Raw genomic sequence first — 16,017 nt, forward strand, 5'->3', positions numbered from 1 at the left:
AAAACAGGATTTAACCCGTCTTCAATGTCAGAGCCCCTCCCCTGGGCTGCTTCAGACACGGCGCACACTCCGATTCAAAGACGCGCGCACCCAGGCGCGCACGGACGCACGCCTGCTTTGTCTACGCTCTTAAATCAGACACGCGTGGCGCTAATGACGGGATCTTCCAAGTCCTGGCGTCGGACAAAGAGGCGCACCCTCGGAACCCAGTCCTGGAGGTTCGAAATCCAGCCGCGTTTTCTGACCCACCAGGTAGAAACTCGTTCACCTAAATTCGTGCCTGGGAAGAGAGAAAACCTGGCAGGATTACGGCCCTCTAGGACTGAGATCTGACGTTGGATGGCTCCCGTCCGATGAAATCTCACACACCTGAGCAACATCTGGCGCCCCCCATCGCTCATTAACCCTAACCCATTAAAAAATAATCCTACAACAGTCCATCACCGCGGTTGTAGTTCTGGAACAGATCCTGGAGTAAAATGACACAAAGCCTCTCAAACAATATTGTTTATTTGACATCTGATGCAGTGTTAGCATTTTTCCCTTGAACTGTTGATCTCATGTACAGTGAAGGTTCCCGCCCGTCTGGCACGTGCCTGCACCAAAAGTCAACGCCATAATAAAGAAACAAACACAACTTTGAGTTGTGCTCCCCTATTGGGATGTTTTATTATTACTGTATCACAGTTTCTTCTTCTTTACACTTGTTTGTTGTATGTGATGAGCGGGTGGGGCATTCACAAAGATGGGGGTGGGGGTTAGCTTCACAGTGATGGGCAGGCGGTTAGCTTAAGTCAACCAAAGTCTAAAGAGAAAATAAAAAAAGAGCAAACACACGCAAGAGACACAGCCGCTCACACACACACATAAAATCATATGCAATTAAACACCCAAGACACACACATACACACGTGTGAGGGTGTGAAGTGCACGTTTTAATCTCCATTTCTGATCAGTTTTGCATCTTTAAGATAACCCTCGAATTTTATTATTTTTAAAGTTTCCATTTCTGAACAGTCAGCGGTCAGGTGGTTCAATGGGGCTGAAACCGCCATAATTTGAGCGCTGACATTATTTTAACAACCATACGTCGGTTCGTTTGGTTCCTGGTCTCTTTAGTTGTGACCTTGTTTCCCCATTTCGCAGGAAGGCAGTCGGCCTTAAACGACTTCATTTAAGTGCTGGAGGAAATCTAAATGATAAACTTCTTCACTGGTGTTGGGCTCCCCTTCTGGAACATTTCCTCTTTAAAAAAAATGAACAGTAAAAATGTTTTAAGATGATATTGTACATCCAATAAAATATTGTTATTCTGTCTTATTCCCCCCATCTCATTCCATCTTCCTTCCTAATCAATAAAACCTTTTAAAAAGAACAAAAATATGGCTTTTATACACAGACACCACTGCAGCATCATAGACTATAATTAATACTCGGTTAAACAAAAGATCTTCTTTTGATCAAACAATTGCATTTTCTTCCCTTATACATAATGGAATGTCTGGGACTGAGTTATTCACATTGTGTCCCAACAGTGTGCTTTAAGAATGACTGAAGAATCATTTTTAAATTATTGTTATTACTATTATTATTAGGAACCTCAATACAAAACAGCAGAAGCTCGTCTTCTCTCCCTTGCAGAATTCTGAAATACCATTATTTGTCCCAAAGCCACGGCGATTTGTATACAGACACGTCTCTTTCTACTGGTCTGGGGGTTAACTGGAGGATGTGCGCTGAGGATCTTTATGGTTTCGTTTCTATGTACAATAATATGGCTTCTCTCAGTGGAAGAGACACGGAAATCACAGTCGTGTAGAGAAAGACGCAGGCTTCATTATTGTTATGGAGATGAAAGTCTCGAGCGACAAGCAGTCACAAGTTTCCACGTCCCGTTTTCTGAGAGCCGCTGTCACTTGTCCGTGGTCGGCCGACGGGATAATCCCTCATGGCGCCGACTTGTCACATGTTTTAGATTGCAGTTATTCAACTCATCGTCCAATTAGTACATCCTTGGAGGCTTAATGTCCTGCCACTTCTGTCTCTGCTGCCCTTTTCAATGTCTCTTTCTGGTGTGTCACTCTGCCTTGTCGCCCCCTCTCCACCCCCCCCCCCCCTGCCCTCAGTCTCAGTCCTCTTCCGAGCCTGCGGCCCCCCTCAGTCCGTTCATACAGAAGGGCAGGCTGGAGGAGAAAGGGCTGTCGGATGGGGAGAAACCGCTGAAGGGTGGCAGGCCAGCCAAGCGCTGTAGGTGAGGGAAGAAGGCTGGGGGGGGGCCCTTGTGGTGGTCCGAGCGTAGCTGCAGGCCGTCGCTGTGTCCTGCGCTGTGGTGGTGGGAGGGGGGCAGCTCAGGTGGAGCGTAGCGGATAGTGCTGGGGGCGTAGAGGCTCTGAGGACCTTGGGGGCTGAGGGCCAGGGGGTGGAAGAGGACCCTCCCCGCTGCGCTGCCGGCAGCCAGTCTCTGGAGGAGTTCAAAGTCGGGCCCGCTACCTGCGCCGCCGCCGCCGCGACTGACCACCCCCGACACGGCCCGCTCGTCACGGGGGAGCGGGGACGACACGGACATGGCGGGAGACAAAGCCGGAGAGGGGGGAGTGAACAGGACTTTCGGGGGCGCCTCATTAGTGGAGTCGGGGATGGGTGTGGTGGGGCTGTCGCCGTTCAGGCTGCTGGAGGGCGTGTGCGCGTGCGAGGGCTGGGGTTGAGAGGTCTGTGTGTGTGGCGCCCAGCGCCCGCTGGTGAGGGCGTCATGCTCAGTCTTAATGCCGGGACTCCCCGGCAGGGCGGAGGGCGCGACCACGCTCTTCAGGTGCTGAATCACAGCCCGGCCATTATGCGCCCTGCCCACTCGATCCCCTCGAGTCGGGGCGTCTGCCGCCCTGCTCAGTTTCCCTCCGGCGCCTCCGTCCTCTTGTTTCATCCTGTCGCCGCTGCCCCCCTGCTCCCACTCCGTTTCCTCCTCCTCCTCCCCCTCGCTGTCACTGGCCTGGTCAGAGGACACCGACACGCTCTCCTCCGTGTGGCGGATCTCCTCCAGACGGCGGCGCGTTTCAGCGGGCGCGCCTTCAGGATCGGACCTCAGCTGGCGCTTCCTCCGGTCCTCCGATTGGACGGCGGCGGAGAGGAATTTGTCCCTGCTTTTAACATCGGTGTCACTCTTCCCCCCCGAGCCTGAGGAGAAAGGTTTGATGAAACGTTCAAATTTTACGGTACCAGAACAAATAAAGTTACACTGAAAACCACCAGAAATGTGTCAAAAAGTATCGCAATAGTGGACCAGCAGGTCCTTATTTTCTGTTTATCGGACTGACTGAACGCCATCTGTGGCGTCCTACCTTTGGTCTGCGGGGAGCTACTGGTGGGTGACGAGCTACTCCGCAGCCTCTCTGCCCTGATGCTCTCTGGCAGCTGCAGCAGATCCAGAGGAGTGTCGGCCATTTCGTTTCGACTGCACAGACGGAGGCAAAGACGGATGTGAAAAAGGTAAAAGGCAGCGAGAAAAAGTGGATGTAAACACAAATGGTTGTGCACTTAAAAGCACTTTCACTTTCAAGGAAAAAAAAAGAGCACTGCGTTGATTTGCGTGAATACTAAGAGTTGGAAACAACATATAATCAACCTCCTCACAACCTCTAATATTCGAACTGCCTCACACCTTTCTAACCTCTATCAAACACACACACTCTTTTCCCTTATTGCACCACCTTCTCTCTCTCACACACACACACACACACACACACACACACACACACACGCGCGCTTTAAGCTGCACTTAGCAGCCCACCTATGCACAGTAAAGCTCCAACAAGGAGGAGGCTGTTGGAGAAGTTAATGAGCTCTTGTAATTACAGCTCTAATTAACTAAAACACCATTCAGCACCAAAATTCTGACATCCATTTGATGTAATTATATAGCTTCAGTCCAATTAGCGCTGTAATCCAGTCTACTCCTCTTGCTTTTGTCTCATCTGTGCACAAATGGTTGGACTGTGTATGTGTGTAAGGAGTATTTAAACTGGCATCTGGGGAGAAAGGTGTGTGTGTGTGTGTATACAAGGGAATTATGAGAAATACTCCATTGAGATTCCTGGTGCTGAAGTTGCTGAACTGGTAAGTAAAACTAGTTTTGCATTTGCAAGTAAGGTTGTGAAGTAAAACAGTGTTTGTGCTGACCTCAACACATAGTTCACCCAAATGACGTTGCGTTCATGCGGCGCTTTGTGGTTTATGGAGACAGTGGCGGTAGACTGGATCCACAGGTAGCCCCCCCTTCTCTGAAGCCAACGATAGTATCCGGTCACAACTTGACCTTTCCTCAGTACTGAGTGGAAGAGGGAGGAAAGGAATCGAGAACACAGCACAGGAAACGATTGTGTAATTAGGTGTGCAGTTCACAGCCTCGTCAGCAGAGGGCGCCGATCGCAGGAAAGAAGTCGCGTCAGTGACTAAATAGTCACACATGCACGCGCGTATGTCTGCGACTCACAGTCCTCGTGGCTCTGGCGCAGGTTTTCCAGGTCTTCTACATGGATGAAGTGGTAACATGTATGTCCAATGACCTCAGCTGGGGTGAGATCCATATACTCTGAGATCCTGTAGCCATACGTTTACACACAAACGCACACACACACACACTTAAAATGTGATCTTCTCAAGACTCATTAAAAAAACATGAAGGAGAAGCATTTCAGAAGTGAGATAAATAAAAAAAAGTGTTACCTGTTCTCACAATATATGACCTGTAGGTCCATGTTCACTCTGAAAACAAACATATGGCTCTCCATGCGGACCTCATTAAGTGTGGATGGCGGGAGCGTGTGTGCCAGCACAACTAAACCCATCGGTCGGCGCACGGAGCGTGTGGAACCTGGGACGAGAGCAGGGCGGCAGCGGATCCGTCCTGTCACGTGGATCACCTGACCGTCAGAAGACAGGCACGTACGCGATGATTCATAGGTGGCAAACCAGTTTATACAAAAAGACACAAACAAGATTAAATATTGAAACAAAATCTGAAGTGAAGGAAGCAGTAGTGGTGTTGCAGCAGTTATTGCAGAACCCCTTAGCATGAAATAAGATACAGATGTCCCGTCCAACGTGATTACCATAGTGCTGACTGATAAATAGTGGGGGTGCGGCTGTACCTTGTATCCGGACGACTTCACATGCAGGCCTCTTTTAGTGAGTGTGGACTTCATCCGGATGAAGAAGCCACGATCAGGACAATCATCAGTGGTGGAATGAGGACTAGAGGGAGCTGCTGTGAATGAGGATGGATCATAAATGCCATTGTTTTTCTTCTTTGTTTCTCTGTTTTAACTATTCGACTCGGTTCGATTTATATAACAGCACTTCTGTACGATGCGTCATGTGTATATTTTAATCAAGACCTGGTTCAGGAGTACCAGACAGGGAGGAGGTGGAAGCCGAACTGGAGGCGCTTTCAGGGGCCGTGTGGCAGCCGGCCTCGGCCCTCAAGTGAGGCCTGATTCCCAGTCGCTCTGCCATTTCCACGTGATCCGCCGGGTGGATGTAGTCGAACACGCTGCTGCCGGTCAGCTCCACCTGAAGCGAAACGCGCGCGCTGATCAACAACAGGGGCTCAGGCATGGAAAAAAAAAACTCAAGCAGATGAGACACTTGCAGCCAGCCACACACAGGAAAAATCAATATGTGCTCTGACACAAAAATGAAAGCACTGCTCTGGGTTACAACTCAGTGACGGGTGTGAAGGTTGTAAGACAACCCCCCCCCCCCCCACACACACACACACACACAGGCATGTAAATGAATCCTCGGAGGACCGAGAGACTTCAGCCAAACGCAAATAAAACTCAGGGAGATTAAAATCAATTGTATTTGCTGATTAAAAACAGGTGAACTCCAAGTATCTCTAAAGGTCACATTACTATTCTTCTTATTCCCCGTCTTCCTACCTGCTCCTTCATTTAGTTACAGTCTTTCCCAGAAGGCATAAGGAGCGCGACAGCTCATACAGCTCTATACCATCCCATCATCATAATGCATCAAAGCTGCATTTCTAATCATTTAAAGGTAATAGTGGCGCTGCTCCTGCATGGCATCCATAAAAGCTGCACAATTGGAGATGTGATTCAATCTGAAGCTGTGTAAATGAGCATGTGCGGGCGCGTGTGTGTAGGTATGCTTATCCGCACGCATTCAGCCTCTATTTCATTTGTGAATGAGTGTGCGCATCTGTGCGTGTGTGTGCCAATACCATTCCATCTGATAAAGCCGTGGCTGCAGCAGCCTCACACCCTTGTCTGTAGGACACAGCCATTTATTACCGGATTAGAGCCATTTACTGCAGGCTTTATGGGAGCTTCGGCAAGCCCTCAAGGACATCACAGCCGGGGGAAAGAGGAAGAAGTGGGAATGGGGAAGGAGGGGGGCCAAAGCATGGACGACAAGTGAACAGAGAACAGGGATGATAAGAGGAGAGACTGAGGTTCTCAGCCCCAGAAAGGGGGGATTCTCATAGGGTGCCCTTTTTTTGGTAGCTGTAACCTGTTGTAAAACACACAAACACCTATAAGCCCCGACACTCACCAAATGAAGGAATTCCTCCATACTTTCGTTGATGTATTTTTAGAATCAATAAAATATATGATCAGAAGGCGAAAAATTATGAAGAATTTTTCACTGGCCCTGAATAACTCGATGCTTCCAATCAGAATGTGTAAACTTGTAATTAAGGTCCTGTCCTTTAATGCCCATCGTTGTTAATTTGTATTATACCACTATACGTCCTGCCATGGAGTCAGATTAGCCATTACTACTCAATTTAGCATCGCCTTGAAAGAAAAAAATGATCAATTTTTTAAGTAGAATTGTATAAAAATTCAGGTTAAACTGGTGAGGAGGCAGCATCTCCCAGCTTTCAGTGATTCTAAAAACTCAGTGATTCTAAAAACAGTCGCTTTTTTGCAGGTAGAACCGCAATAAGCTGTGTAAATGACTTTTAATTTGATATATGTTTGCTTTTAAATGGATGTGTTACAACATTAACTGTATACTGACTATGGAGAGATTTTTTTAAAAAGGACTATATACAGCGTGTAAAAGAATTCTTCTTTTCTCCCTTTAAAGCCTAGACCCACCTCTGTTCATTAAAGACGGATGACAGTGTGAGAGAGACAAAAAAGCAATAGGGGGCTACTGGTCTCAAAACTTATTGGAATTGTATCGTTCCATCAAGAGCAGCAGAGAGATTTTTTTTAAAAAAATGAGACGGGAATGATGAGATGAGAAAGAGACGGAACAATTACGGGGATGAGTCGGGCTCAGGCGTGGAAAACAGAAACAGACAGTTGTGTGACCGCAGACGTCATCATTCAAAACCTGGGCCCGGTCGTGCGCGTGTGTGCACGCGAGCGGGCGGCAGATCAGGTGCACCTTTGTTTCTATGCGTATGTGACTAGACTGACTGTTTTTGTGTTGCTGCGTGTCATTGTGTGTCACCGTTTGTGTGAGCGCTTGTCTGTCAGTGCAGCTGTGCAAACCTGCGCGTGCGTGTAGACATACGTGTACACGTGCGTAGGGCTGGGGGGGGAGGGGGGCTGGGGGGGCAGCAGGCGGAGGAGGGAGAGACATGATATAAATAATAGCAGGGGCTTTAATATGTATGAGGCATCCGGGCAGTGGTCCACAACACACTCTCAGCCTCAGCCCTTACTGAGTGATGGGAGAGAGCAGAGGGGGAGGGGGGGGGGGGGGGGGGGGGGAGGAAGGGGAGCGGGGACTGCATACTAACCGTTCCCAGATCAATTCTCTCTTTCCTTAATCTACCATCCTTCCTCCTCACTCTTTACCCCATTTATCCCCTTTCTTTCCCTCCCCGCTCTTCACTTTTTCCCAATGTCCTCCTCTGCTCTGTTCATCCTTCCACTTCCTGCTATGTGCCCCCCCCCTCCCGTCACCCCATCTGACACATTCCCTGGTTTATCCCCCTGCTACCAGGCTGGAAACCCAGTGGGAAGGAAAATGATACCTGAAGGCTCCAGGGGAGTGGGCGGCAGGCTGTGCCCTTGGTCAAGGTGTCTGACCTTTGCTAAGCCGGCTAAGCACCTCTCCCCAACCCCTGTCAGGGGAGAGGTCCGGGGTGTAGGCCAGGAAAGAGGGGTCAGACGAGGGGGACAGACGACGGCAGGGTGGGGGCGGTCCGCAGGGGCAACGTGTCCTCAAAAAACAAACCACCACTTACACGTTTTCACTCCGAATATCATTTGTTGGTCTGTCCTTCCCTTCTCCTCAGTGGCCGTCCTCCCTTTTTCTATGTTTTCACAGCATGCGTCCATGAACACACTATATATTCCCTCTCACACTTCCCCTTCAACTCCTCACTCCATTTGCCCTTTTGGGTTGCCTCTCTTCCTCATCATAAAGCCCCTCTGGCCCCCTGCTCCCTCTCATCTTGTGGGGTAGGTAAACGCTCTGTTGTATGTTGAAGGTTTTGAATGGAATCTTCGATCATAAATAATTTCATTAGAATGCTGATGGCTTAGGCCGTGTTTGAGTTGATGTGATGGGTTAGGCCATCTGCTCAGCTGATAAGAACAGCTCTGTTTTATTAGCATCTCCACCAAAGCCTCAACTGTCTTGTTTACTGAGGCGATCCCAAGGCGAATTTCATTCCTACTGCACATTTAAACTCTATTTACACACTCAGACTCTCCTCCTCTTTACCACTCTCTCCTTTCCTCTCCTCTGTACCTCTCCTTTGTTTTCTTTTTTTCCTCATGTAATTGTCAGTCTACTTCTGTACATTTTTTCTCCCGCTCACGTTCTCACCCCTCTGACCTCCACTATTTATACTTATAGCTATCTATATTTGCCTTTTTATACCTGCAAGTATTTGTCCTATTTTTGCTCCGTGTCTTTGTCTGGCATTGACTCCCTGACCTCCATATTTGAGTCAGTTTTCTGTGGCTACAAAGTAACATGCTGATGTTACAATAATATTCCAGGCTTTGCCTTTTCTCCACATGTTGTTGCAGGTAGCTAAACCTTCCACTCTGGTTTTTCCTGTTTAGTCCTTCACCATATTCGATTTATCTGTACCGGTAGGTCAAATCTTATTCCAGTGGTGGGTTGGTTAACATTAACAACAATATTTAAAGAAAATAATAAATGAGTGCGAAATTTGTGTTAAGAAACTAAAATCCAAGTAACAGTACCTAAAGTGGTTCTGGAACCTCTTTTAATGCTGTGGCCGGTCTGCTTGGTCTCTATGTAAATTTTAGAGTGTGAATGAACAATGTGAAAGATTTTAAAAAATACATATATTATTAAAAATAAAGACTGAAATGCACTTACAGTGGGATGCATTTGAGATTCAAATTTAGAGGAGTCCAGAGCCTCATAGTGAGCCACAGCTTATGACGACCCACTTCAAAGAAGTCCTCACCACAAGTGTAAGTAGCCATCATTAGTTTTCTAAAGCCCAGTGACATTTATTAAAAGTGGATTGAAGTATTCAAGCAAGTTGTTTTCCATTCCTCTGTGTGCCAGGATCTACTCCAGGATCTGCTCTCTTATTTTTAATGGCAACATCCTGGACTCTGCACACAGCTCCAGAAACAGCTTTTATATACGACGTGGTCACGTCAAGCAGTCAGGGCAGGTGTGCAGGCGCACTGTAAATCTAGATGTACACACATGGTCGTCAGGACACGGGCTAACAATCAGGCTTGAAGAGAACAATAATCTCCAGCAAGTAAAGCATGTAAACTCCTTTTTGTCCCCCTGTCTGTCACGCGGCAGCTGCTGCTTCAGTGGCCGGGAAAATCATAAAAAAGTTTACACTGACCAATGACTCCGAATGTAAATACAGCACAAGTGCTCTGGATGGAGCAGAAACTCATCCAGAACCTATTGAGTGTCATCAAGGGTAACCGCTCAATCAGCAGAGCCAGTTTTGTTATTGCAGCACTGACTTCTCTCTTTTTCTCCCCCTGTCTTGCTGTACCGATTGTGCGTACTTGCAAACATCTCTCTTATCACACCTCTCCTCCTTCTCTCCCCCGCTCTTTCTCTTGCCGGCTGTCTCTATCTATCTTCCCATCCCCCTTGGTGTTTTTTTCCCCTCCCTACAATCAATGTGGCTTTTAAGATGCCTATCGATTTGTTCCCCTAGACAGGCCCAGTGCGCTGGGGCGACACTTTGATTGCTGGGCCAGTAATTACTGTTATTATTTATGCATCTGGGCAAAATGGCAGGACTTAACATTCACAGTACAAGAGGCCACAGGCAATCAACAGAGGTGAGCACCTGAAGAGGGGGAGAGAGCTGAGAGAGACGCATTGTCCCCCTGAGAGTTACACTCCAGGGATCTGCGCAAAGAGAGCAGTCAGATATTCACACACACACGGAAAGAGGGAGAGAGAAGAGACACTCTCAGGTAGGGATTTGAAAGTGTGAGCAGAAGAAGATGGGTTCATGTGGGAAAATGCACTTGTATACAAAGAATACTCAGGCGCGCGCGTATGCGTGCGTGCATGCGTGTGTGTGTGTGTCTTTGTGTGATTGTGAGTGCGTGCTTGTGTGTAGTGTTACCTGTGAGAGGCCCAAGTAGATTGAAACTGTCTCTGAGATGTAGAGGAACCGTCCCTCGTGACTGACCACGAACACAAAGCCATCTAGAGACTGTGTGCATGTGCACAGACACATGTGTGCATGTGCACAGACACATGTGCGCACGTGGACACACGCACACAAAAGGCAAACAGAAACAAGACAGACAAATTAGAGCAATTAGTGGGTATCGAACAAATTACAATGAGCTGGTGAGCAAACAGCCCATCACCCGTTGGCTTCTTCTTTAAATTTCTCACACTCTCCCTCTCTTGCTCACATGCACACACATGCACCTTTACAAGTGGGTAGACATGAAAGGACTCCCACAGATCCAAGCTGCATCTACAAACAACTGTCAACAAGAACTGCATCCATAAACAGACAGGAAGCAGCAGCTGATATAAAATATTGCCCACAGACAGACCAGAGCGATGTGACAAAATAGACTGGAGTCGAATCAATCAACTGTAATAAACTCAGAACCGCAGCTTTGTCCCGGATCTCCGTCCGTGTGTGCGCACACTTGCTCACGCACCTACGCAAACACATGTGAGACAAACGGATCCGCAGTCATTACGACCTCCTGTGATTCTAATGAGAAGTGAAAGGTGTACAGATAGACCATTAGAGAGGACTACTTCAGAGAATAATACTAATCGTCATAACAAGCATCCAGGAGTGAGCCGACGGTGCCTCTCACACGCACACACACACACACACACACACACCTGGACCACTTTGCTCTGCAAGAATGATTGCTATTTTGGCAGGCCAGCGCTTAAAGTGGCAGCGGTAATTTATGCAACTGACACATCCAGTATGCAAATGTCTGGCCAGGGTGTGGGGCGTCATGTGTCGTCGTGAGAAACCAGCCGCCTGAATGTCGGGGAACTAAAGTGCAATTATCAGGCTATTATGGCAGGAGGACGGCTGGGAGTGAAGAATCATACAGTTTTTCTGGAACGTTAATTTGATTTCTATCAGCGGCGCTCCCTGAGCATCCGTTCCTCTTTAAAACGCTGGTGGAGACCTGAGACGTATGTAACCTCTCTTTGTTTCAGCACAACACTTTCACTACCAAGCTCTCAACCTCTTTACTCTCATTCTTTTCTTCACTGCCACATCAACAAGGTGTTTACTTAAATATATATATAGCGCCTTTCAACTTCGCAACACATAAAAGCATTTTTCCTCATCCCATTCTACTACAAACTGTCTCCCCTTCCTCCTCCGGTCTAAAGTACAATCTGCAGTGTTACCTTCTTCCTCAGCCTTTGTCTCTACATCCTGCATTTCATTATCCCCGCAGCCCTCCTGCCCCAGAATCCCCCTCAGGCTCCATGCATCTGTCATTGAGAATGGAGGCATTCTCTGGCAGCCGTTGACGCTGTCCATGCATCCGAGGATTCACGCGCAGGCGTCCGTGTGTGAAAAAGTGAGAGCATGTGTTTGGAGTCTGCACTGAAATGTAACTTTAAGAGACAGAAGGCTGGAAATTTTAAACCTGCATAACCAAAACAACCACCTAGGAGATAGAAACGCTTGCTAGTTTGAGGTTTTATGTGCTTTAAGCGGCTTCACTACTGGGATTCTCCTTCAGTCTATCTAGTTATTATTTATTTGACTAAAAATATTACAAATCTGAGCTTGAGAAAAAGGTTTGGAGGCCTTTTTCAACACGCTGGTGACACAGTGTAAATGCTGTTACACAAGATCCCTTTCATCTGGAGAATAAAGGAAGACAGAAAGGTTGCTGTGGCTGTTACCTGCAGGAGATGTGCCCCCAGGTGCTGCTCAAACATGTCAGTCGCCAGCGAATGAGATGATCGTCTTACTGCATAGAGAAAAAAGAGACAGGTCAGTATATTTACCTGTCCTAGATACGTTTATCCAGACGTGATGGGAGAAAGCTGGATCCCACAGTCATTTCTACTTCTCATACATACAATTTCAATGTTTTATACTGTAATACAGACAAAATCCACTTAAAGAATAATGCAAGAAAAAAAACGTATTTATTTAAATTGTAAATGTATGTTAGTCTCAGCTAAATACCCCCAAATGTTCTGCCTGGTTTAATTTTGATTTGAAAAGTGAAAAGTAGAAAAGCGAAAACAAAAAGGCGGCATAAGGATGGAGCTGCCATGTGACGTGCGCTGCCTGGCCGCTGCCAGACACACAAACAAACAAGCATGCTGGCGCACAGACATTCAGTGTCTGCATCGCCACTCTTAATGCATCCCAAACACAAGCTATCAGAGCTGCTTCAGTGCCAAATGGTGCTGTTTACCAAGGCAATTACAATACAAATAGAGTTGGAGGTGGTTAGGAAGGGGAGGGGGGGGGGGTGGGCGAAGATAGGTAGGAAAGGAGTAGAGGGGGTACGGCCTCGAAAATGAGAAAACACTGAGGAAGATGAGAGTGATCTCTTTCCTCCAAGCAAGCCGGGACGTAGGGGACTGTGGTGACGTGGAAGATTAATTCAGCAATCAGCAGTATTTACTGTTTTATGTCAAAACGAGTACGTGAGTATGTATGTGTGTGTGTGTGTTTGTGTGTACCTGTAAGTGTGTGATGGCAAGAGCAGAGTCCATACCTGAGAACTAATCTCAGTCCAACAGGACTGCCTTTGAACACAGTGTTCCTTATCCGACAGAGACAAACTATGTGTGTGTGTGTGTTTGTGTGCATGAGTATATGAATACGTGTGTGTGCGTGTGTGTGTGTCACTGCAAGGCTGAGGGAAATCAATAAATGTTATGACAGGAAAATGAAAGCACTGCTCTGGGTTACAACTGAACACAGAGGGAGGTTTGGAACACACACACAACAACACACACACACACACACACACACACACACACACACACACGCACACACACTGCCCAGTTGCCTGCTTGTGATGTGGGTTGGTGAATAGAGGAGGGAGGCATTCCATTAGAGCTATAGACACACATACAGACACACACTTCAGGAATACACACAGCAATGAATTCTCATGCCCAGACTACATAGGGGTAGCATGCCCTCCGATTAAACAACGCAAATACCCGGGGACGAGCGCAAACACACACACACACAAACACACACATAAATTTAAGTTGCTGGACAAAGCCACAGTGGCATTGTGAGATTGGGGTCCCCCCCGTGTGACAGAGTGTGAATATAAATAAGCAAGTCCATTCAGAGCTGTGAAAAGGGGGTCTGATGCTGGGACCCTTCAGCCCAGCCAGTTGCTGCCTGGAGGGGGATGGGGAACCCATCTCGATCTCTGCTTGGCTCTCAGGCTCCCTTGTGGGGCTGCAACGGTGCTGCCGAACTGGGGGAGTCTGGAGGAAGCAACCCCCATCGAGATAATAAGAGAACGAACCAGAAAGGATACGCGCGTGCTGCGATGATAGTCCGAATGATTCACGAATCGAAGGGAAAGATTCGGCGTGTGTGAAGGTGTGTGTGTAGGGTTTCTTGTCACAGAACCCCGGAGGAGTGAAGGTGGCGGTGGGTGATCAGTAGTGCTGAGCTGTGTCAGTGGGGAGGAAACGCTGGATGTGACATGAGGCCAGGAGGGCTGACGGATGAGTCCACACACTCACACACACACGCGCACACACACACACAAATGCACAGAGGGCCATTTATTAAAGGGTAGCAGGGTACAATAGGGCAGCCGGGAAACCAAAACACCGGACCTGGTATGTGTGTGTGTGTTTGTGTATGCACGCGTGCATGTTGGGATGTGCGGGAAAGAGTGCACATGTGAACATTGTGGGTCTTAGTGGTGTTAATACCAAGACCTGAGAACAAAGATCCTTCTGTAATGGTGTTGTGAAACCCTACTTTTGTGTGTCAGAGAGAGAGAGGGGCAGAAAAAAAAGAGGAAAAAACCAAAAACAAAGTTGCCCACCTGATAAATAACACAACTAGCCTGGCAATATCAAATACTGAAGACAATTTGCCGGTATGCAAAATTCTTCATTCCTCGTAAAAGTGAAGAACAGCAAAAGGCACAAAGTGGAAAAGGGAAGATTGTGAGAAGAGCTGTCAATAACTTGACATATAGGCCATTTGTGGCTGTAGAATGAAGTCAATCAGAAAACAGTTTTAGTGTCCAGCTAAAAATGATGGCCCACCATATAACACTGACTTCTGAACGGCTTTGGCTTAGCGGCACGTCCACTTGAAAGACTGTCAGAAGCAGAAAGTGTATTAATGTCAATAAGTCACAGGAGCTGAGCTGATCTTCTTTCTACTGATAAAACATATTAAACATCCAAACTCGGGTAACTAATAGCTGGATTTTGGCTGCTACCATGACTTGTAATGAGAATAAACACCTTTCCAAACATTCCGGTTTATATCAGCATCTTTAAATGACCACTTTAATGGACAAAAAGCTAATAAAACCATTTTGGTTGGTGCTTTTCAGTTTGTCTTCAATAAACCGATGTACCTACGCAGGTGTAGTTCTACGTCTGAGATCTGTGATCAACACTTTCTGTCACACGCGTGTTTCATTAGCTTCCCAGCACGTTACAGAGGCCCCATTCTACTGTGGGAATAAGAGACAGAATGGGAGCGGGTAACATCGGGCGCGTTAATTATGGTCTGACTCGTAGGTCAATTCTCGGGGTCTCCCAAGAGCTCCGCGAGGGGAAAAGATGGGGAATCCATTTGAATGACATTCATTCTAACTGTGACTGATACATAATTCAGTCTCAGATAAGTCCAGGGGTAATCACTCCTACACCCATACAGCACATGGCTTGTCCCTTTCACGCCTACAGGGTGGATCACTGAAGCCAGATTAAGATGGTAGCCAGTCAGGTAGTGGATATAATGGACCCCTCATTCTTCTAATCAATCTGCATCTCTGTTATCTGCTCCTCAAGCCTCGCTCACTTGCTGTGGTTTTACCCTTTTGAATCCTGAGCGCGATCACATGCCAAGCTGTTTACAACAATCCAAATGTGACGGTCAGGCTGTTCAACAGACGGAGGGAGAAAGAGCGAGCCTAATCGTAGCCTCCCTCCCCGGTGCAATTATCTTCTCTCTCTGACATCTATCCCTCCTGCCATCCCTCTCCGTCTCTTCCTCACTTCTTTTGCGGTCGAACATAATTTGAGCGCAATTAACTTCCCTCAAATGCCCAAGCTGCTTTAAACGTCGTGAATTAGAGGCCAGGCAGATGCGGGGACAGCGCGAAAGAGTGGGGGAGTGGGGGGGATGAAAGTCAATGTCACTAGTGTTCAGAAGCAGAGAGGTGTGTTTGACCTCACTAACAGACATACTAAAACACTTCAGACCCCGTGGCTGCCGACTGCCATTGTACTGTACCCGATAAAGACTCTTGGGGCTTTTCCAGCAGTGAAGCGGCTGTGATTTAGGCTACAGCTTTTCAGAAAGAACTCAGGCCTCGAGGT

The 16,017-nt window shown here is 47.4% G+C and overlaps 1 protein-coding gene across 7 annotated transcripts in view; it reads right to left on the reverse strand.

Annotated features, from left to right (window-relative positions):
• Nucleotides 1-641: 641 nt before the first annotated feature.
• npas1 (neuronal PAS domain protein 1) overlaps nt 642-16,017 on the reverse strand; it is a 28,271-nt gene continuing 12,895 nt past the window's right edge. For 3 of the 7 annotated variants that reach the window (XM_029844255.1, XM_029844256.1, XM_029844251.1), the window contains 9 exons: nt 12,364-12,431; nt 10,577-10,666; nt 5,391-5,565; nt 5,145-5,260; nt 4,720-4,916; nt 4,487-4,593; nt 4,174-4,321; nt 3,336-3,448; nt 642-3,171 (listed from right to left, as the gene is read on the reverse strand). In XM_029844255.1, the coding sequence (XP_029700115.1) occupies nt 2,129-3,171; nt 3,336-3,448; nt 4,174-4,321; nt 4,487-4,593; nt 4,720-4,916; nt 5,145-5,260; nt 5,391-5,565; nt 10,577-10,666; nt 12,364-12,431 (2,057 nt within the window). In that variant the 3' untranslated portion in view covers nt 642-2,128. The remainder of the gene's footprint in view (nt 3,172-3,335; nt 3,449-4,173; nt 4,322-4,486; nt 4,594-4,719; nt 4,917-5,144; nt 5,261-5,390; nt 5,566-10,576; nt 10,667-12,363; nt 12,432-16,017) is intronic. The other 4 variants (XM_029844257.1, XM_029844252.1, XM_029844254.1 and 1 more) reach the window with 3 other exon arrangements.

This window comes from Takifugu rubripes, chromosome 11 (assembly GCF_901000725.2).
Source record: "Takifugu rubripes chromosome 11, fTakRub1.2, whole genome shotgun sequence".
Taxonomy (NCBI): domain Eukaryota; kingdom Metazoa; phylum Chordata; class Actinopteri; order Tetraodontiformes; family Tetraodontidae; genus Takifugu; species Takifugu rubripes.